We start from the raw sequence: 21833 nt of genomic DNA, 5'->3' as shown, positions 1-21833 counted from the left end.
ATATCAACCTTGTCCCATGTGACTAAGCAATTAGAGGATCACAGTCTCATTACATACTTACCACATTTCATTTTTAACACCAGAATTTCAGTTGTCAGCAACATAATCCCTGACCAAACATTTTCTAAAGTGTTTAATATATTGTTACATAATTTAATGCATTATTGCAAAATATATTTCAGGTGACCTGACAATTAGTGTGAATGTCTTATACAACTATTTAGAAGCAAATTCTAAAGTTCCATGGGAAGATCTGCGTTATCTGTTTGGTGAGATTATGTATGGTGGACACATAACTGATGACTGGGATCGCCGACTCTGCATTTCCTACTTAGAAGAATTAATGCAACCTGGACTTGTGAGTATTCACTCTATCAAATCAAAATGAAGGAATAACTTTAACTATAATGCATAATATCATATGTAATATGAATCACTAGTTCTAACATTTTATAGCTATTTCAACAGTTTCTTTCTGTTTATTGTGAGTAGACCTTCTCCATAATAAACAGCATTTTCTATCAAACCTGTGCACGATGTTATTTCGCCTTGGCCACTACATTTTGTATTTTCTGTTCTGATACACAGATCTAGTTATTTTTAACTTTTTTTATTGAGTTATCATGTAATCTTCTGCTTTCAAGATGTCATATTTTCAAATTTTCTAACAATGTGTGTGTGTGTGTGTGTGTGTGTGTGTGTGTGTGTATGTGTGTGTGAGTGTGAGTGTGGGCGCGCACATGTGAGTTATGTACATGCTCATACATTCAGTGTTTCTCTAGGATTCTAACATTACTATCCAAGTATTTAAATAAAACAGTATTTTTTTATTTTTGCAAAAAATAAGATGTACTTTACAGGTGATTTAGTTGAAACATTAAAATAATATGCATCACCATGATTCAGTATTCAATCAGGTAATGTTAGAAAAAGATAATGTGAATGCCAGTACTTAACTTCATTGTTGAATAATTAGGTCCAGGGATCTCAATTGTAAATAGTAACTTGACAACATTTCCATGCAGCTTCCAATTTACTCTTCACAGATATAACAAAAATATTCTCAAATTTTTCCAATTCTTGACCTTTCCAATCTTCAAGATCATTTTGTAACAACTTACCTGAACCATGACTTTAACAGCTGAATTAGATCTTCAACACACACTCACAAACTGTTTGTTGTGGCTGCAGCCACTGTTGGATATATAAAGAAGTAACAATAGCAGATTACTAGTGTATAATCAAAACAGTTACTTTTTATAATGAAAAATTGTGTTTTTACAAATATTCAAGTGTGAATTACTCTTTACAAAAGAATGAAAATGTTTGATGTAAACCAAATTTTTACAAGTTTTGTAACATAGGTCTATACAACTATTACTATAAAGATAACCAAATTTCAGACATTATGCTTAATTATTTTCATTACTATAATTAATAGAGTTATAGGCACATTATTTCTGCACCTAATTATTTTATTAATCAATTTAAAGTGCATTTTTACAATGTTAATAACCAAGTCAACATTACCTTGTGTTTATTCTAGATCTTTCTATTCATTAATTTTACATGAAAACAACTCCACCACAAAAATCTTACTAATACTCATCCAAATTTGACAAGCTTAATACTCATCCAAATTTGACGAGCTTGCTTCAAGCAATCAAAAACTTATAAGTACACTATTACAAATGATTGAAATTTTGTAATTTTTCACAATGATGCATTACATTTATCATCATTAGGCACACAATTCATAATTCTTTGATACAATATTAATAAGTGTGAAATATAGTCACATAATAATAATATAAATAACATGATACAGTATCAGATTTTTTAAAATTGGATGTATTCTGTAGTAAAACAATTGAGTCTCAGTCACTTACATTACAGGGTAAACCCCACAAAAAAAAACAGAGTGTATGTGTGTATATTGGGGATCTCCTCCCAAACCCCTGGATTTTATTTCAACCAAATTCGGCACAGAAACAGCAGACCTCAAGACTGTCATCACTGTGGGATTTATCACCTCCTAGCTCCAACAGGTGCAGATATAAGGGCAAACAAATATTTTTCCAGCCTCTGGCATATAGGTTGCCCAGCATGACAGGCATGTTTTGTGGGAATAGAATTGCAATGCCAGTCAACCTCATTTGCAGGATAGCCAATATGTCAGAGGGAAGAAATTGTTTTGTGGACCCCAGCTTGTATGCTACCCTGTGCTATAGGTGTGTTGTGTTGGTGCAGTAATGATCTTGTTCGTTGACCTGCTTTCTATGATGTTCTGTATGTCAGAGGCAAATAAATGATTTTCAAGCCCCTGAAGTCTAACCTGTCCTGCATGACAGGCATGTTGTGGGAGTAGTATCACCTGTTTTCTTGAACTTATTGTTGGGGCTGTACTTGCCAATGAACATTGCTGGGGACGGGTTGAGATGGATAGAGGAGGAAATGGACAAAGAGGAAAGAGGAGGGGGAGATGCATGAGGCAAGTGGAAGGTATAGAAGGGTAGTAGGCAGATGGGAAAGTAAGAGGAGGATGTGAAGATTGAAAGAGAGAAGGGGAGGAGGATATGATCAGAGAGACTGGGGTGGAAGAAATGGACAAAGAAAGGGAGAGGAGGAGATGAAGAGACAGAGAGAGTGGGAGAAGGAGACAGACAGATAGAGGTGGGAGAGGATGTGGTGGAGAGACAGAGGTAGAGGTAGAGAGAGGTGGACACATAGGGGGAGGAGAGGTGTGTTCAATATATGTGTCAAAAGCATACATATACAGGGTGTCTACGACCCAGGACAACCGGGAGATCCGGGAAAAACCTGGGAATTTTTTCATCCAGGAGAAAACCGGGAAAAACCCGGGAATTTTTTTGAAATCCAGGAATTTTTTCATTGTGTTTGTTCTCTGTTAAATTTTTGTTACTTTGACTGGTAAGAACCAATACTCTAACAAAGGATATTACTGTATCCTGCTACTGCAGAATAATACTGCAGCCATAAAACATGAACGAGAGAAAAAACTAAAATAAAACTTAAATTGCAAAGGAAATGCGCCATATACAGCAACACAGTGCACAGAACACAGTGCTCATACAAGCGTCTGCCAACAGCAAAATGTGTCAAAGGCTTTAGTAAGACTGCAATGCTTTGTAACAACAAATTGCCTCCGATGAGCATGACGTCACAACTGTTAACATTAGATTTGTTTTAGCAGTTATGAGTGGGATAATGCGCATGCGCAGTTGAGTAGTACCTTCTTCCACTTCTGGCTACAGAAAAAAAAAAAAAAAAAAAGAAGCAGCTAGGTGCTACCGGGAAAAAGTTTACTGGCATGCCCAAGCTGCCAGATTGCGCAGCTGCCCTGGATCTAGGAGTGTGGGGGAGGGGGCAAATTCATATAAAACTTGTTTCACAAAGCGCCTAGCATCCACCGCACGTTGGTCTATCGATTATTCGTATGACTTTGAAACGTGTCCCTGTCGGTTTGTGAACATTGTTGAACACATTCTGAGTTGATTTCTGAATGAATCATAAGTTGATTTGTGAATGCGTGCATCGTGTACGTGATGTCTCTGTCAGTGGAATCCTCGTCACATCTAGAAATAAACTTTCCTGCAGACAAAGGGGGCTATACGAGCTGAGCAGAGTATAGCCGAACGAAAGAAAGCCAACCACTGTCTGACTATTTGGTTGATAGGGTTTGCAAATGATGAGCGTTGTTACGATTACCAGCCAAATCCATAGATTCACACTACCAGAGTGCGAATAAACGACTAACAGAGATAACAGGTAAGAAAGATTACGTATTATCTTCTCAATGTATCCAAGAAAATGAAAATTTGACAGAAAATTTTTGGCCAGATCGCAATACTAGCAAGGGCCAGTTCTACAGTCTCCGGCTAGCAGCCGCTTTAAGGTCTATTCTGGAAGTAGCGCGGAAAACGCGTTGTACAAACACGTAACAATGCCTAACCGGAGAATAATCGCAGGCTAACTAAACTGGTGATTCTGGCAGAGTTAGTGAAGTTAACTAGCGAATAAGATTTGACATTGGCAGGAATAGATACGGAATTAGTGATGACAACATTGTTTGTTAGAACGAGGAAGGAGAAGAAACGGGGACATCACACAAATTATGGAAGAATAAGACGATATCAAATTTCTATAAAAATTTCCCATTACTACTTATCGATCTCAAGCTTGAGAAACTGGAGCGTATGAATGAAGTGTAAAACTATTTCCTAACATAAAGATTTTTACTTGTAGTAGGCCTAATAGGCATTTGATATTGGTACTTTGTGAATTATAATCTGCCGTGTTATAAAAACAACCATTTCTGCCAAAACGATCTCGTTTATTTGGCGTGTGTTACAATTGCTGCAGTATTCTAAAGCCCTATTTTGTTTTATCTCGCAGACAGTGACAAAATACAAGTAATCAGGTCGAGAAACCACACCAGTCTTGGGCCTATTTGTAATTACAGCTTTTTCAGTATTAGACAACGACATTTCGATTTTTCATGTAGCAAAACGTTTGACAAACTTTGATGAGGTAATAGATCCTTTCGCAGAAAGGAAAGCACGCCATGTAAACCTGTAACAAGATTAGGTAGAAAAAAATCTAGGAGCTAAGGATTGAAGAAATGTGTACTGTCTTGCTTGTCTCTTCTCCTTACTGGCTTTATGTATCCTATACTTAATTTTATGTCACACAAAGCAGCAAGTTGTTAGCTAATAGGGAATAAAGAGTGCAAATTTTCTGAAGAGTTTTTATTCTAAAAAAAAAAGAAAAGAAAGAAGGGCAGGATGTCAAACTGGCAGACTGGAAGCAGGAGAGGCACCATAGGACATTTTAATTTCCACTGTCCTGAATATAGTTTGATGGAATCCAGTACAAAATATACACGTTTCAATTCCACAGAGCGAAATACAGTGACGTGCGATAGAAGAATGTTGTGTGAAGAGGTGTGGCGCTGCACTTTGGCACACTTAAGGTCAGATAACATGTCTTACAATTCCTCGGACACGTATGTTTTATGTATCAGAGTCTTCAGAAAGATGTGCGCTACAAAATGAATGTATTTTTCAAAATTCTATTTTTTTAAATTTTCGACGTCCTATCTCAAACGCTCGAGGGACGCCACTATCTTCTATTGCCCCGGTTCGGAAATATCGTAGATACGGGTCTGATGCGCAGAGCAGCCTGAGTTATAATAGGGAAGTGGGTTGTCTCCATGTGACCCGTGTTTACATTTAGTGATTTTGCTGTTTCCTCTTCGTCTACTGCACTCATGTCAAATGAAAACAAAATTGATTTCTTTGGCCGGGAGCTGTCATGTGAATTAAAATACATTCACATAATTACGGATCGCCAAAATACGTTATTAGTTTCAGATTTTATTTTATTTCCACCTTTCTGACAGTCAAGCATTAATTGCCATGCAGAACAATGAAGTTATTTTTATCGGTTTGCTGAAGAAATTTTCTTTCACTAATCTTTTCCGCTGAGGCAGTCAATATTTTTGAAACAAAGGGTTTAATTTCAAACTATTGGCTAGTTTCAACTGTTCAGAGCATTTCAAGTGTACGTTTTCATCTCCTAGAATGTATGGCATTATGCCATAACAAAGAACCAGACATGAGATAACAAAGTACTGGTACCCAAGGAAATTTACATCCTGAAACAACATTGAAAAGCTTAATATAAGGTCGATGCCTACTTCACTGGGAATCTGGGACTCATTTAAAAATCAGCTCTTTGATGACGAGCTACTTAGAAGAATTTATAGCCCAGAAGATCACACTTTTATGTCGTTATTAAAAAATTTACTGGTACATTTGTGTGATATATCTTAAAATGTAATACGTGCATAAAAGCCCAATATTATATGTGAAAGCTTAGCTTCTCTTGCAGCGTATGGGCCTTAGAGATCAATATTATATGTGAAAGCTTTGTTTTTCTTGTAGCAACATTATATATATTAATTGAAACCATTAACTTTTCCTGTTCATGTGTTTGCGCTACTTAACAGTGATGTTGCTATTGGCTGACTACACCACGTGTCCGAAGCTCTGAATATATGCTGTCATCGGCTGGCAAGATCACGTGACATGAACTATGACTGGCTTACAAATTCGCATCGCAATTTCGATTTCAATGCTTCGGAAAGTAACATGTGGTGCTTGGTGGAATTCGAATTTATACTTTCGCAATACGAAAATATGCAGCGTACATGTTACTGCACATCAAACATCTTTCCAAAAGGTGTTTCATTTTCTAAAGTGCCGGGAAATTCTATGCGCATGTATAAAACAATATCCATTCAAAGGATTGATAAGTTATACAGTTCCGAGAGAAAATATACTGTCAATTAACAGGGAAAAACTATGTTTCCACCCGGGAGAAAGAGTATTTCTAACCGGGAAATCCAGGATAAATCCGGGAATTTTCTTTCCTTGTCCACGTATACACCCTGATATACGAAGCCACTGGGCAAAGGCTAGTGTGACTTGTGTGTGTGTGTGTGTGTGTGTGTGTGTGTGTGTGTGTGTGTGTGTGTTTTCACAGAAGGTCTCTTCTCTCTCTCTCTCTCTCTCTCTTTCTCTCTCTCTCTCTTTCACACACACACACACACACACACACACAGTGAACAGTAAGTATTTAATGATAGTGATGGCCACCAGGTGAGATAAGCCATGGGCACTGTCAAAGGCTGTCTTTCACAACTTTGCCAAAGACTCTCTTTCGCAGCTCTTCAGAATTTATTGGTTTGGTCTGGGAAACATCACACCACAATTTCAACTTAGAGTTGGGCACAGAAATTTGTTCAAAATTTGTCCCTTAGATGAGTCACTTAACAGTTGTCATAACTGCAGGTCTGTGGCCGTTCCACAGTGGGTTTTTTATTGTTTGTCTCTGCCACCCCAGAAATATGAGAAAAGTAGTAAGCCACTACATTTTTTGTGCCTTTTATGTGGCGGATGACTGTTGTCAACTGGCTTATGAACGCAGCATACATCAAAAATGTCTAAGTGAACATTTGTCACTAACATTCTCAAATGCAGGGGTAATGAGTTTTTGATCTGATTAATAGTCGAGCTTCTATTTGAGGTCAGAAGTACCTGACTTTCTTGTATATTTCCATCAATTCACTATCATATGTACTCCACCTCTATTGGGATGGTTGTAAATTTTTAGAGAAAATCTTTGGTGGTCACCAGTGCTGATGTGAATGTTGGTTGTGCGTTACACTGATTGCCAAATGACTCACATCAATGGCTGAAGCAAGGTGTGCATGAGGAAATGGGTGAGTGAGTAACACCACCTGGCTTAAGTTCACTTGGGGGTCATGGAATGCCTTCTCCATTTTGGGTGTCCATTTAACAGATCAGCATCCTGTGGCATCATGGTCTGCAAGTGCACCCACGAGCTCTGTCTGTACAGCTGCCGTTATGGGAAGGTGATGTCGGTAAAAATTTTTCATTCCCAGGAAGCATCTCAATTGCTGATAATTTGCTTGTTTCAAGAGAGATTGTAACATTGTAACTTTACCTGTTAATGGGCAAATGTCATTGACCAAAACAGTGTGGCCCAGGAAGGTAACTTTACTCTTCCACTCCTTGGTCAAACAGCTACCAGCATATATTGCACAGATGTTGTTCACCCACTCGAGCACAATGCAAGAACACCAAAATTTAATACAAGTATGTGATACAAAAGTTCTTTATTACCTGCTTAATAAAACGTTGCTGAGTCTGGGCAGTATTTTTTAGAACAAAAGGCATGAATAAAAATTCAAATAAACCAAATGGTGTGATCACCTCAGTCTTTGACATGTCACTGGTAGCGACTGGTATCTGATTGTATGCTTTTTCACAGTTAAGGGTTCTAATTTTCACAGTCAAGGATTCTAAAAACTATTGTGCTGGACAGCATACACATGAGGTCCTGTATGTTGGGCACCAGACACCTGTCCTGGATTGTTACTGTGTGTAATGTCCAGTAATCACCACATGGCCTGCACGAACCATCTATCTTGTGAACAAGGTGTAGGGGCAAAGATCATCAGCTGTCCAACTGGCAAATAACTCCAGACTGTAACATTTCCTCAAAAATCGCCTTCATCTCTATCATCTGTTCTGGTGTGATTCTATGTGTGAGTAGTGAGACTGGCCATCCTGGTCCAGTACAGATGTAGTAATTGATGCAGTTGCAGTGAACTTGTATTTGCAACTCATTTGCTTGCTTACTTCATGGTCTGCATGTTGCAGTTGTGCTGTGTGTCTTTGAGGGGCTTAGGCTGTCTGTTATTTGTAGCACACTCTAAGCTTGATTGTCTCTAGCTCCTGCTATATTACTTCTGTCCGCTAAACTTAGCAACTATGTTCCCTGCCCTAATGCAAAATGTGCTAGAAAGTTGGCACCTAATATAGGTTTGGTGACACCAGTGACTACAAAAGACCACATGAACTGATAGAAGAAACCAACGTTGATGGTGCACACTTTGTATCCATAAGTGTTGATCATGGAACTATTAACTGCCTTCAGTTGTGGTGTAATGTCTGTCTTGTTGTGTGGTGTGTGGCTAACAGACAGCATGCTGATGGGTGAGCCAGTGTCCACAAGGAACACTGGGCAGGTATGCCACTTTGCCACATGCAGTCTTTTCAGCATAGTAGAATATGTGTACAGCGGTAGCTTCTGACGATAGCATGCAGACACCATACTGTCATTGTGGACTCTCTGAGCATCTCAATAAATGCACAGTGACATACATTTTGCAGTGTACTGTCCAAAACATTTATGATACCAGCATACCTCATGAGAGCCTTTCTGCTGTCATTGTGGTTAACATACTAGTGGCATCAACTTGAACTGGCCCTGGTTTTGACAATTGGCACCTTGTCATTGTTTCTGCATGTGCAGCTGCATTGCCATCGCTTCCACTGTGGCTGCATTGCCATCACTTCCTTTGTGGCTCTTAAATCTTGAATTTTGTCAGAAACAGTCGATGGGCATTGTTGTGTGATGGCCGCACAGTCCACAGTTGTAACCTCAGGTGGTTTTGGCCAGCAGTAATCGATTCTGTCAGGCAGGTCTGTTGATGTCATTGCAATTGCTGTGGGTGGCTCGAGTGTTACATAGACTCCCTCTGTGGCCTGCAGTAATTTGTTGGATTGTCTATCATTGTATGCTGCCAACATTTTTTGTACTTGTGTCGGTAGTTGTTGCAACCAAACATGAGGCAACAAATTGTCAGGAACTCCAGAGCTGTCTACTAAGTTTCGCAAATGTTGCCAGAATTCTGATGGTGTCTTGTCACCGGATTTCTCCTGATAAAGTACATGGCTCACTCTGAGGTCATAATCCAGTCCCATCTGTATTATGGGAGCCTAGCTTATGGTTCAGCATCCCCTTCTGCGTTGCGGGTGCTGGACCCAATCCTTCACAGCGGGATGCGCCTTGCCACCAGTGCTTTCCGGACCAGCTCTGTGAACAGCTTATTTGTGGACGCAGGTGTCCCTCCACTGCAGTCACGGCGCCAACGTTTACTGGCCGCTTATGCTGCCCATGTTTTTAGCTTGCCCCGGCATCCTAATTATCGTCTCCTGTTCCCGCAGTTGGTCGTCCGTCTCTCAGAACGTTGGCCCCGGTCGGGTTGTATGATCGCCGTCTGCGTCAGAGAGCTTCTCTCCGGGCTTGGGGTTTTCCATCTCCCACCTCCTTTCCGGGCCCCTCCACGCGTACACCCCCATGGTGTGTGCCCCGCCCTTGCCTTCGGCTCGAATTGGCACAGGGCCCGAAGGACTCAGTCCCTCCGGAGGCCTTCCGCCGCCGCTTTTATTCCATCCTCACCACGTATCAGGGTTCTGGCGTTGTTTACACTGACGGTTCGTGTCGACTATGCTCTAACTCTAGGGGACCATTCCGAACAATGTTCATTGCCGGCTGGCTGCAGCGTTTACACTGTTGAGCTGGTCGCCATCTTTCGTGCCCTAGAGCTCAGGTGAGTCCTTTGTTATCTGTAGCGACTCCCTGAGCAGTTTACAAGCTATCGATCAGTGCTTCCCTCGCTCTTGTCCGGTGATGGCTGTCCAGGAGTCCCTGCATATTCTTGCCCATTGCGACCGATTTGTGGTCTTTATGTGGGCCCCAGGCCATGTTGGGATACCCGGCAATGAAAATGTTGACCGCCTGGCGAAAGAGGCCACCAGTGACACATCTCTGGAGATCGGCCTCCTGGCGACTGATTTGCGGGCAATCTTACGCCACAAAATTTTCGAACTATGGGACACTGAATGGCGCAACCTGCCCATGCCAAACAAACTCCATCCTATCAAGGAGACGACGACTGTGTGGCGGTCCTCCGTGCAGGTCTCTCACAAGGAGTCTGTCGTCCTCTGCCAGCTATGCATAGGGCACACCCGGCTGATGCACGGCCTCTTATTGCGCCGTGAGGACCCCCCTCTGTGTCGCTCTGTGGCTCCGTTTTGTCTGTGGTCCACATTTTGTTGGAGTGTTGCCTTTTAGCTGTGCTCAGGCAGACGTTAGCACTGCCTGATATGCTCCATGCCCTTTTAACAGCTGACTCTGCCATCGCGGACTTAGCTTTGCGTTTTATTCGGGCAGGAGGCTTTTATCACATGATTTAAGTGTTTGTCTATATTTTGTGTCGAGTCTGGCCTTTGGCCTACGGTTTTAGTCTGAATTTTGAATGTGTTCTCGGTGATTGGCTTTTCCTTTTTTGTCTCTATGCTCGGCCAACCACTGTCACACTCTGTGTGATTGTAATTCTTTTCGTCTGTTCTTTGTCTGAGTTTATTTTGACCTGTGTCATCTGTTGTCTCCATTATCCGTTTTTTTACTCTGTGTATGTGTTTTTAAGTTTTTGGAACAAGGGACCGATGACCGTTGCAGTCTGGTCCCTTTAATCCCACAAACCAACCAATCACTCTGAGGTCAATGAACTTCGTATAGTGAGAGATCAGCTATTCTTTCAGCTTATTGTAAGCTCTGTCTGGTGGCAGGTGCACTAAAATGCTAGACACCTTTGTTGCAGTTTCTTGGTCAACATTGCTTATCACCAGTGTAAACTGTCGTGGTCATTATCTACCTTTTGCTGCTGGAATGTGTTCTCCATTACCTGAACTACGTTTGCAGTGATGGTGGTGTAAATGGAGGGCTTTTAATTGCAACCATAATGGGGGTGAGCCACTGAAACATCTTGTTGCTCTGAACTGTGATTGTGGTTCCACTATAGAATTCTGGTCACCACACAGGATCATTTATTTGAGCTGGCAGATACTGTAAGTCTATTTTAATATTGTCTGTCACCTGGGAAAAAGTATCCACTGTGTTACAATGTGTGGGTGTTGCAGAGTTAATGCCATTTTTGTTGTCCTGTATGGAACTCATACCCAAATGTATTGGAAATGCTAGCTCTGAAATCTCTATGTCCTTCTGAAGTTTGTTAATTTTGTCAGTGATCTCATGGAATAACTTGTCACCATTGCACGTTTTCACCCATGTGTATTTAGCTGCTTGCAGCCTACGCCATTTGCTGAAAGATACAGAAGTTTTTAGATGGTGTCGCCAATTATTTGGCTTCATAATTTATCTACATAAATAACTGCAAGTAATTCTGGAACATACATAAGTTACTTTTATATCTGAAAGCAGAATATACAGTGATGTTTTATAAAAACAGACTTAAAGCATCAGAACTTCTATAATGTGGCAAAGATAACAACTCAAAATATGTCAGAGAGTTCATGTATACCACCTAGTGTATTACTCTTACAATGTACAAGTACACAAAAACAGATCACTGTCATATTTATATGTTCTCTGATGTATTTTATGATATGACCTATATAATTTAGGAATAAGAGTTATAGAATTACAAATATGCGTCGTCTATTCAAACACAGGAACACATTGTATACCGTTCTAAAAAATATGTGTGGTTGTGACATCATTGTAACCAATGTTTCATTTCAAATCCTATGAATTCATAATCGTGCATCCTCAGTGAACCTTTTAGTGACTGGTAGTACTTACCACTACAGTATCACAGATTATTATAATTTTACATCCAAAGTATACTCATATTCTAATGTGCTACTTGTCCCTTTGTAACTAATCAGCATAACAACAAGATCTAACATAAATGCAGTAAAACGGTTATAAGATACAGAAATGTTCATGTGGCAGAAGTGTGAAAAAGGACTGCTAGTCCCAAGTTTCAAAATAACTTATTTTTCCTGAGAATAAAGTATCTGTTGAGTAACATTTAACTATAGATTCAGGCATGCGTTACATGAAAACTTTTGACAACAAGATTTGATAGTAGTGTACTGAAGATTTACATGAATGACAATATTAATTTCAACTGAAGGCAAAAAAATTAGGTATTTTTATAGCTTTAATAGCCATAGTCACGAGAATCATATATACTGTATTTTTTCATATTAAAAATTCAAGGCATCCATAAAACTGTCAGTCTTCGGTGCAGTACAGCATATATTAACTACACATTTTATAAAGTTGTTACCTTTGTTGTGTGTTAAAAGTTAGTTGTTACCTTTGTTGTATGTTAAAAGTTAGATTTATTGTATTTGACTCATGTCATAGATAAATAATTCTTTCAGGTTGATGGTGAGCTGATGCTGGCACCAGGATTCCCGGCTCCTCCCAATACAGACTATCAAGGTTATCATGCATATATTGGTAAGTATCTGTATGCTACCATACATCAGTTGTGTAAATGTCATCTAGATTATCTTATAATAATGAATCTGCAGTTGTTATTTTCTATTCAGGTATTTCGAAATTATGATACTATGTTTTTCATTATTACCATCATAAAAGATGGGGAAAAATATCGCATTTCAGTATATTTATTTTTACCACTTTGAGAGTTGGCTTAGTGGTTTAGTGTATTGCTGCATGTAAATGCATCCTTTCAGGAATACGAAAGAAATTGGAAATAAATAAGCAGCTAACTAAACTCCATGAGGCATCTAGTGTCTGTATGATGTTGACTGATAATTGTGTCATATCCAAGGGGACTAGATGCCATAAGATGCAGACTGATCAGTGTATTTTGCCTATGCTGTTATTTTACCACAAGTGTGGAGATTCATGTGGCTAATACACCACTCCTCTGGTTGATATAGTCACTATTTCCAGATAAGAGTTCCTTCCTCCAGTTTAAGTAGATTGTCAGATGTTCTCATGAGGCTGAGTGCACCTTGTTCCTATCCTTCTGCAAAGGAAAGTTTGTTGGCAGTGCCACAAATTGAATCTAGGTCTTCCAAAATGCAATTAGGCATGATAACTGTTCAGTTGCAGTATCTGGCCATCACCAATGATTCTCATTAGCATATAAATCCTCCCTGGTATGTTTAATTCTTTGTGTTCTGACTCTCTCATGTGTCTTCCATATCTGCTTGTAACAGGATTCTGAATGGCCAGTTATTTACTTGTGCTATGTTACTGTTACTCTGATCAATCTCTGCTTTTGGTAATTTCATAGATATTAGGCCCTTTTATCCCTCTTGTCTTCTGAATGTTTTGTGACAATTTTAATCAGGCAAATACAAAAGTATGGTTATATTATTTTTTTCTTATCTGCTTTGTGATATTAAATCATCACACTGAATCCCCAGAACAATTTTCACTCATTGATAAGGTCACTTTGAATAATCATATGTGCATATTCAGAAGAAAAGTCATCTTCTGGGAAATACTAAACTGAGAAAGAGAACTTTATCTAGTTATTGAAATTTTTTCTTCAGTTATAGATAATGTAATGTAAATTATTTTTCTCTTCTTCAGATGAAGCAATGCCCCCAGAGTCCCCATACTTGTATGGTTTGCATCCGAATGCTGAAATTGGTTTTCTGACAACAACATCTGAGAATTTGTTCCGTACAGTATTTGAGATGCAGCCAAGGGATGCTGGGGCATCTGGTGGTGCTACAGTTACCAGGGAAGATAAGGTATTTTCCTAAGACAAATGTCCAAATTTAATATGTTTAAATTGAGTGAAAATATTAAGAGATATTATCAAAATAGTAGATGAATTAATAGAGGGAAACATTCCACATAGGAAAAATATATCTATAAACAAAGATGATGTGACTTACCAAACGAAAGCGCTGGCACGTCGATAGACACACAAACAAACACAAACATACACACAAAATTCAAGCTTTCGCAACAAACTGTTGCCTCATCAGGAAAGAGGGAAGGAGAGGGAAAGACGAAAGGAAGTGGGTTTTAAGGGAGAGGGTAAGGAGTCATTCCAATCCCGGGAGCGGAAAGACTTACCTTAGGGGGAAAAAAGGACGGGTATACACTCGCACACACACACATATCCATCCACACATATACAGACACAAGCAGACATATTTAAAGACAAAGAGTTTGGGCAGAGATGTCAGTCGAGGCGGAAGTGCAGAGGCAAAGATGATGTTGAATGACAGGTGAGGTGTGAGTGGCGGCAACTTGAAATTAGCGGAGATTGAGGCCTGGTGGGTAACGGGAAGAGAGGATATATTGAGGAGCAAGTTCCCATCTCCGGAGTTCGGATAGGTTGGTGTTGGTGGGGACTATCCAGATAACCCGGACGGTGTAACACTGTGCCAAGATGTGCTGGCCGTGCACCAAGGCATGTTTAGCCACAGGGTGATCCTCATTACCAACAAACACTGTCTGCCTGTGTCCATTCATGCGAATGGACAGTTTGTTGCTGGTCATTCCCACATAGAATGCATCACAGTGTAGGCAGGTCAGTTGGTAAATCACGTGGGTGCTTTCACACGTGGCTCTGCCTTTGATCGTGTACACCTTCCAGGTTACAGGACTGGAGTAGGTGGTGGTAGGAGGGTGCATGGGACAGGTTTTACACCGGGGGCGGTTACAAGGATAGGAGCCAGAGGGTAGGGAAGGTGGTTTGGGGATTTCATAGGGATGAACTAACAGGTTACGAAGGTTAGGTGGACGGCGGAAAGACACTCTTGGTGGAGTGGGGAGGATTTCATGAAGGATGGATCTCATTTCAGGGCAGGATTTGAGGAGGTCGTATCCCTGCTGGAGAGCCACATTCAGAGTCTGGTCCAGTCCCGGAAAGTATCCTGTCACAAGTGGGGCACTTTTGTGGTTCTTCTGTGGGGGATTCTGGGTTTGAGGGGCTGAGGAAGTGGCTCTGGTTATTTGCTTCTGTACCAGGTCGGAAGGGTAGTTGCGGGATGCGAAAGCTGTTGTCAGGTTGTTGGTGTAATGGTTCAGGGATTCCGGACTGGAGCAGATTTGTTTGCCACGAAGACCTAGGCTGTAGGGAAGGGACCGCTTGATGTGGAATGGATGGCAGCTGTCATAATGGAGGTACTGTTGCTTGTTGGTGGGTTTGATGTGGACGGACGTGTGAAGCTGGCCATTGGACAGGTGGAGGTCAACATCAAGGAAAGTGGCATGGGATTTAGAGTAGGACCAGGTGAATCTGATGGAACCAAAGGAGTTGAGGTTGGATGAAAATCTGGAGTTCTTCTTCACTGTGAGTCCAGATCATGAAGATGTCGTCAATAAATCTGTACCAAACTTTGGGTTGGCAGGCTTGGGTAACCAAGAAGGCTTCCTCTAAGTGACTCATGAATAGGTTGGCGTACGAGTGGGCCATCCTGGTACCCATGGCTGTCCCCTTTAATTGTTGGTATGTCTGGCCTTCAAAAGTGAAGAAGTTTTGGGTCAGGATGAAGCTGGCTAAGGTAATGAGGAAAGAGGTTTTAGGTAGGGTGGCAGGTGATCGGCGTGAAAGGAAGTGCTCCATCGCAGTGAGGCCCTGGATGTGTGGGATATTTGTGTATAAGGAAGTGGCATCAATGGTTACAAGGATGGTTTCCAGGGGTAACGGATTGGGTAAGGATTCCAGGCGTTCGAGAAAGTGGTTGGTGTCTTTGATGAAGGATGGGAGACTGCATGTAATGGATTGAAGGTGTTGATCTATGTAGGCAGAGATACGTTCTTTGGGGGCTTGGTAACCAGCTACAATGGGGCGGCCAGGATGATTGGGTTTGTGAATTTTAGGAAGAAGGTAGAAGGTAGGGGTGCGGGGTGTCGGTGGGGTCAGGAGGTTGATGGAGTCAGGTGAAAGGTTTTGTAGGGGGCCTAAGGTTCTGAGGATTCCTTGAAGCTCCGCCTGGACATCAGGAATGGGATTACCTTGGCAAACTTTGTATGTGGTGTTGTCTGAAAGCTGACGCAGTCCCTCAGCCACATACTCCCGACGATCAAATAGTAGATGATTAGATAGTAGTAATGTTATTAGATGTAATATATATTAATGGATTGTTTAAGAATGTTTGAACCATTGGAAATAAAGGTTTTTGATTTATTTCCATTTGGGGAATATACAATTTGGATCTTTGTTCTAAGCATATGTTTTATTCTTCCTGTATTCATATACCTTGGTGTTTCCTGAATTAAGCTCAAATCTTTTGCTTCAATAGTAGAAAAGGTTGTAAGCATCTAGATAATAATTGTATACTGTGCTTGATTTGGAAAAAGCTACAGGTTGAATATCATAACAGATTTTATTTGTAAGAGAAACTGTGACTGTTGCTAAAATAATCATGGAGTTTTTTCTCCACTTACCTAGGCCTAGTTAGTGAAAGGGAAATGAGCATTTCATTTCTTATGACCAATTAATAGGATGTGTTTGGAGCCATAATAAAAAATTATGGTACATGCACATATTTAATTACATATAATTACTGCTGTCAGCTTGAACATAATCAGCACAACCTTTTCTAGTGTGTCTTTTACCTCTCCCACTATTTTCCTAGTTATACCTGGTAGACTTCTACATAGCACAATTCTCACTTGCTCCATTTGTTCATTATATTTTGCAGACCAGTAAAATCTTTTGCATGAAAATATCCCTGCAACCAAAACAGCTTCATCATAAATAAGACCACATTCTACACATGAAATTACAATTCCCTAAACTGTAACACATTTCCTGAAAGGAGAGAAACAGTGATTTATACACTGAAGCACCAAAGAAACTGGTATAAGCATACATATTCAGATACAGAGATACGTAAACAGGCAGAATACGGCACTGCAGTTGGCAATGCCTAAAGACAACAAGTGTCTGGTGCAGTTGTTGGATCGGTACTACTGCTACAATGGCGGCAGGTTATCAAGATTTAAGTGAGTTTGAGCATGGTGTTATAGTCGGTGCCCGAGTGATGGGACACAGCATCTCTGAGGTAGTGATGAAGTGGGAATTTTCCTGCACGACCATTTCATGAATGTACTGTGAATATCAGGAATCAGGTAAAACATCAAATCTTCAACATCACTGTGGCCAAAAAAAGATTCTGCAGGAACGGGACCAACAACGAACGAAGAGAATTGTTCAGTATGACAGAAGTGTTACCCTTCCGCAAATTGCTGCATATTTCAATGCTGGGCCATCAACAAATGTCAGTGTGTGAACCATTCAACAAAACATCCTTGATATGGGCTTTTGGAGCCGAATATTCACTCGTGTACCCTTGATGACTGCATGACACAAAGCTTTAGGCCCCACATGGGCCTGTCAACACCAACATTGGACTGTTAATGACTGGAAACATGTTGCTGGTCAGATGAGACTTGTTTCAAATTGTATTGCGTTGATGGAAACGTATGGGTATGGAGACAACCTCATGAATCCATAAGCCCTGCGCCGGCCAGGGTGGCCGAGCGGCTCTAGGCGCTACAGTCTGGAACCATGCGACTGCTACGGGGATGGATGTGTGTGACGTCCATAGGTTAGTTAGGTTTAAGTAGTTCTCTAAGTTCTATGGGACTGGTGTCCTTAGAAGTTAGTCCCTTAGTGCTCAGAGCCATTAGCCCTGCATGTCCGCAGGGAACTGTTCAAGATGCTGGAGGCTCAGTAATTGTGTGGGGAAGTGCATTTGGAGTAATATGAGACCCCTCATATGTCTAGATATGACTCTGACAGGTGACACATACGTAAGCATCCTGTCTGATCACCTGCATCCATTCATGTCCATTGTGCATTGCAACGGATTTGGACAATTCCAGCAGGACAATGTGACACCCCACACATCCAGAATTGGTATAGAGTGGCTCCAGGAACACTCTTCTGAGTTTAAAAACTTCCACTGGCCACCAAACTCCCTAGATATGAACATTATTGAGCATATTTGGGATGCCTTGCAACGTGCTGTTCAGGAGAGGTCTCCACCCTCTTGTACTCTTATGGATTTATGGATAGCCTTGCAGAATTCATGGTGTCAGTTCCTTCCAGCATTACTTCAGACATTAGTTTAGTGCATGCCACGTCATGTTTTGGCAGTTTTGCATGCTCACTGGGGCCCTACACAATATTAGGCGGGTGTACCCATTTCTTTGTCTCTTCACCATATTTTGAAACAACATCTGCATCTATTGAGAGAAATGCCAGTGAGAACTGAAGTATTTCATTGCTCCAGCAAAAAAGAATGCATATAACTTAATATTTTTTCTCCACATGCTGGAGAAAAATGTGGTATGCCTCAAGTGGTAATGGAAATGATGCACTATTGCCTTTCCTTTTACACAGTTTTCCCAGTGGTAACCTTAGACTAAGGTTTAAGAGTTTTGGGGACTCTGAGTCAGCTGCCTGGAACACACAACACAACAGAAAGAAACTTAACAGTCACCCTCAGTCAAACTAGGGACTATGAAGGACTAGCATTAAGTAGAAGATACTTTAATAATTGGACAATTAGTTAACAAAACGAAAAAACTTTGCTCTAGATGCATACCTATGATAGTATGTGGGCTAAAATTCAAGAAGAGAGAGGGGAATGAAAGAACAAGCCTTATGAATGTAAAAAGAATTAACTTTACTGTGAAATAAATAACCAAAACAGAGGCAGTCTGTTTAAATGTGCATATCTCTCCATATCTCGTTCCAGTATGTTTAAAAGTGCACATCTCTCCATATCTTCCTTTCCAGTGCTTTATATGCAGCCAAAGCCGGATCAGGACTAATATGGGACTTCTGCAGTTTTGAGGAGAACCAACTGTACCTGTATATTGGCTGTTATTACAATGAGGTCGCCAATGCCAAAAATATTTTAAAAGCTACTGCCAGAACCCCCCCCCCCCCCCTCCCATATACTCCTTCTGTCTGCATCTACTGTACTGCATACAATCAAATGCGACAACATTTTTAATAGTGTTTGCACATCATGTAACTGAGGCAGGATATGGGAACCAGCCCAATATTTACCTTTTGGGGTGTGGAAAACTGCCTAAAAACCACATCCAAACTGGCCAGGACTCTGTTCCCCATTGTCAGTCTGTGTGGTGAACTTGATACGGGGGTGGAATGCCTCCCCATGCCCTGGAGGGGAGCACTTTAACATGCTCAGCTATCTGGGTGGGTGCACACTCTGCATATCTGTGTAATCAAATTCTGCTGCTGAGTAAAATTAAATACCATGTTGCTTGACATGCTTTGATCCTCCTTATCATGCTGTCCACATGGTGGTGATGTTGCAGCTCACACAGATCACAGTCTTCAGTGACATTCATCATGTCATCATCCAGTGTTTGAGGAGGTTCCTGTGATGATGCACAGTAGGTTTCAGCTTATCCCAAGTATGCTCAGTTGGATTCAGGCAAACAGTTACCCCAGGCTATTTTTTTAGTTGGCCCCTGCTTTCTAGAGGAAGGTGACCAAGAGGTGAGCATGGTGTACTTGTGCATTGTCATCTTTAAAGCTGAAGCCAAATAACTATTGATAGTGATGAGAGGTATTTGACATCCATACAGGAGTTTGTGGCACAACTTGACAAGAAGAAGGGACCGGTTGGTAGGACATGTTGTGAGGCATCAAGGGATCACAAATTTAGTATTGGAGGGCAGCGTGGAGGGTAAAAATCGTAGAGGGAGACCAAGAGATGAATACACCAAGCAGATTCAGAAGGATGTAGGTTGCAGTAAGTACTGGGAGATGAAGAAACTTGCACAGGATCGAGTAGCATGGAGAGCTGAATCAAACCAGTCTCAGGACTGAAGACAACAACAACAACAACATGATACTGCCACACCTCCCTGCTGATCACATGAAACTGGATGCCTAGGAGGTGCATTAATGTGCAGCCACCTCCACACTCTCTGTGATGATCATCAGGCATCAGACGCATCTTGCACTTGTCAGTGAAGATGACTTGATGCCACTAATTTTGTTGCATTCTCTTTTGGGTACCTACATGCCATAATTTGTAGGTAGCATTCAATAGTTGGTACTGTTTGCCATGTGCTACCACTAAAAGGGAGACCAGCAATGTCTTGTGCCTTCTGATTGTGTTTGAATGCTGAAATGACACTGCTGTGTTGTACGTTAATTCTATGGACAACTTCCCATGATGTCAACCCTTCTTCCCACGAATTGATACTGTGTGCACAGTCTAGGACTGAAATGATTCTTCAAAGCATGTTGATGGACTGAACAGTGTATGGAAGCTGCACTGTTCTGTTTACACCCGGAGACACTGCACATTCTGCTGAACTGTACTGAGAAGGCAGGGTTACTTTTATCTCTGTTACACAGATGTGTATAACTATGGCCAAAAATGCACATTATGAGAAAGGTACAAAGTATTTTATATGAAACTCACTGAAATACTGGATATTTTGACTGTTGACAAAAAAAGGAAATCCCATAAAATCTTTCAGAGATCTGTTGGAAGGAATGGACATCATATTTAAAAGGGAATATGGTCTGAGGGTAAACAGAGAAAAGAAGAAACTGGTGAAGAGCAGTAGAAAAAGGAATTATGACTTGCTCAACACCAAAATTGAGAATATCATAACAGCAGAAGTCAAAGAATTCTCCTATCTAGGAAACAAGATTACACAGGATGAATGAAGCAACGAAAATATCAGAAATACACTGACAGAAAACAACGGCAACACTGAAAAATAATTAATGTGGAGTAATGAAATTTTGGGAATATGTCTGGGTAACATATTTAAGTGATTAACATTGAAAGACCACAGGTTAATTAAGTGCATGATAAGCTGTTGCAAATGTGAAATGCTGGTATCTTAATAACTGCTGTAACAACCAGAATGTAGAATGCAAACATACATTCATTGTGTTGTACAGATGTCAGCTGGTGGGATGGAGTTCCATGCCTATTGCACTTGGTCGATCAGTAGAGGGTCAGTTAATGCTGTTTGTAGCTGACTCTGGAGTTGTCACCTGATACTGTCCCATACATGCTTGACTGGAGACAGATCTGGTGATTGAGCAGATCAAGGCAACAGCTCGACACAATGTAGATCATGTTGGGTTACAGCAGCACTGGGTGGATGAGTGTTATCCTGTTGGAAAAACGCATCCTATAATGCTGTTCATGAGTGGCAGTACAACAGGTCGAATCATCAGACTGACATACAAATTTACAGTTAGGATATGTGGGATAACCACAAGAGTGCTCCTGCTGTCATACAAAATTGCACCCTAGACCAAACTCCAGGTGTAGGTCCAGCATGTCTGGCATGCAGACAAGTTGGCTGCAAGCCGTCAACTGGTCTCCTTCAAACGAGTGCATGGCCATCACTGGCACCCAGGCAGAACCAACTTTCATCAGAAAAATCAACAGACCTCCACCCTTCCCTCCAATGAGGTCTTGCTTGGCACCACTGAAGTTGCAAATGGAGGTCGTTTGAGGTCAGTGAAATGCTTGCTACAGGGAATCTGGCTCAGAGATGTCTTCGACGTAACCAATTTGTAACAGTTCATTGTGTCTCTGTCGTGC

General features: G+C 41.0%; 1 protein-coding gene across 1 annotated transcript in view; it reads left to right on the top strand.

The window, feature by feature from the left end:
• The window catches only part of LOC126474748 (dynein beta chain, ciliary-like), a 734368-nt gene that overhangs the window by 671808 nt on the left and 40727 nt on the right, over positions 1-21833 (top strand). Inside the window, exons 74-76 of the mRNA XM_050102225.1 lie at positions 183-358; positions 12651-12729; positions 13840-14003. Coding sequence (XP_049958182.1) covers positions 183-358; positions 12651-12729; positions 13840-14003 — 419 coding nt within the window. The remainder of the gene's footprint in view (positions 1-182; positions 359-12650; positions 12730-13839; positions 14004-21833) is intronic.

The sequence above is a fragment of the Schistocerca serialis genome, chromosome 4 (assembly GCF_023864345.2).
Source record: "Schistocerca serialis cubense isolate TAMUIC-IGC-003099 chromosome 4, iqSchSeri2.2, whole genome shotgun sequence".
NCBI lineage: Eukaryota > Metazoa > Arthropoda > Insecta > Orthoptera > Acrididae > Schistocerca > Schistocerca serialis.
The sequence above is the reverse complement of the archived record's forward strand: the minus strand, read 5'-3'. Positions and strand labels throughout refer to the sequence as shown.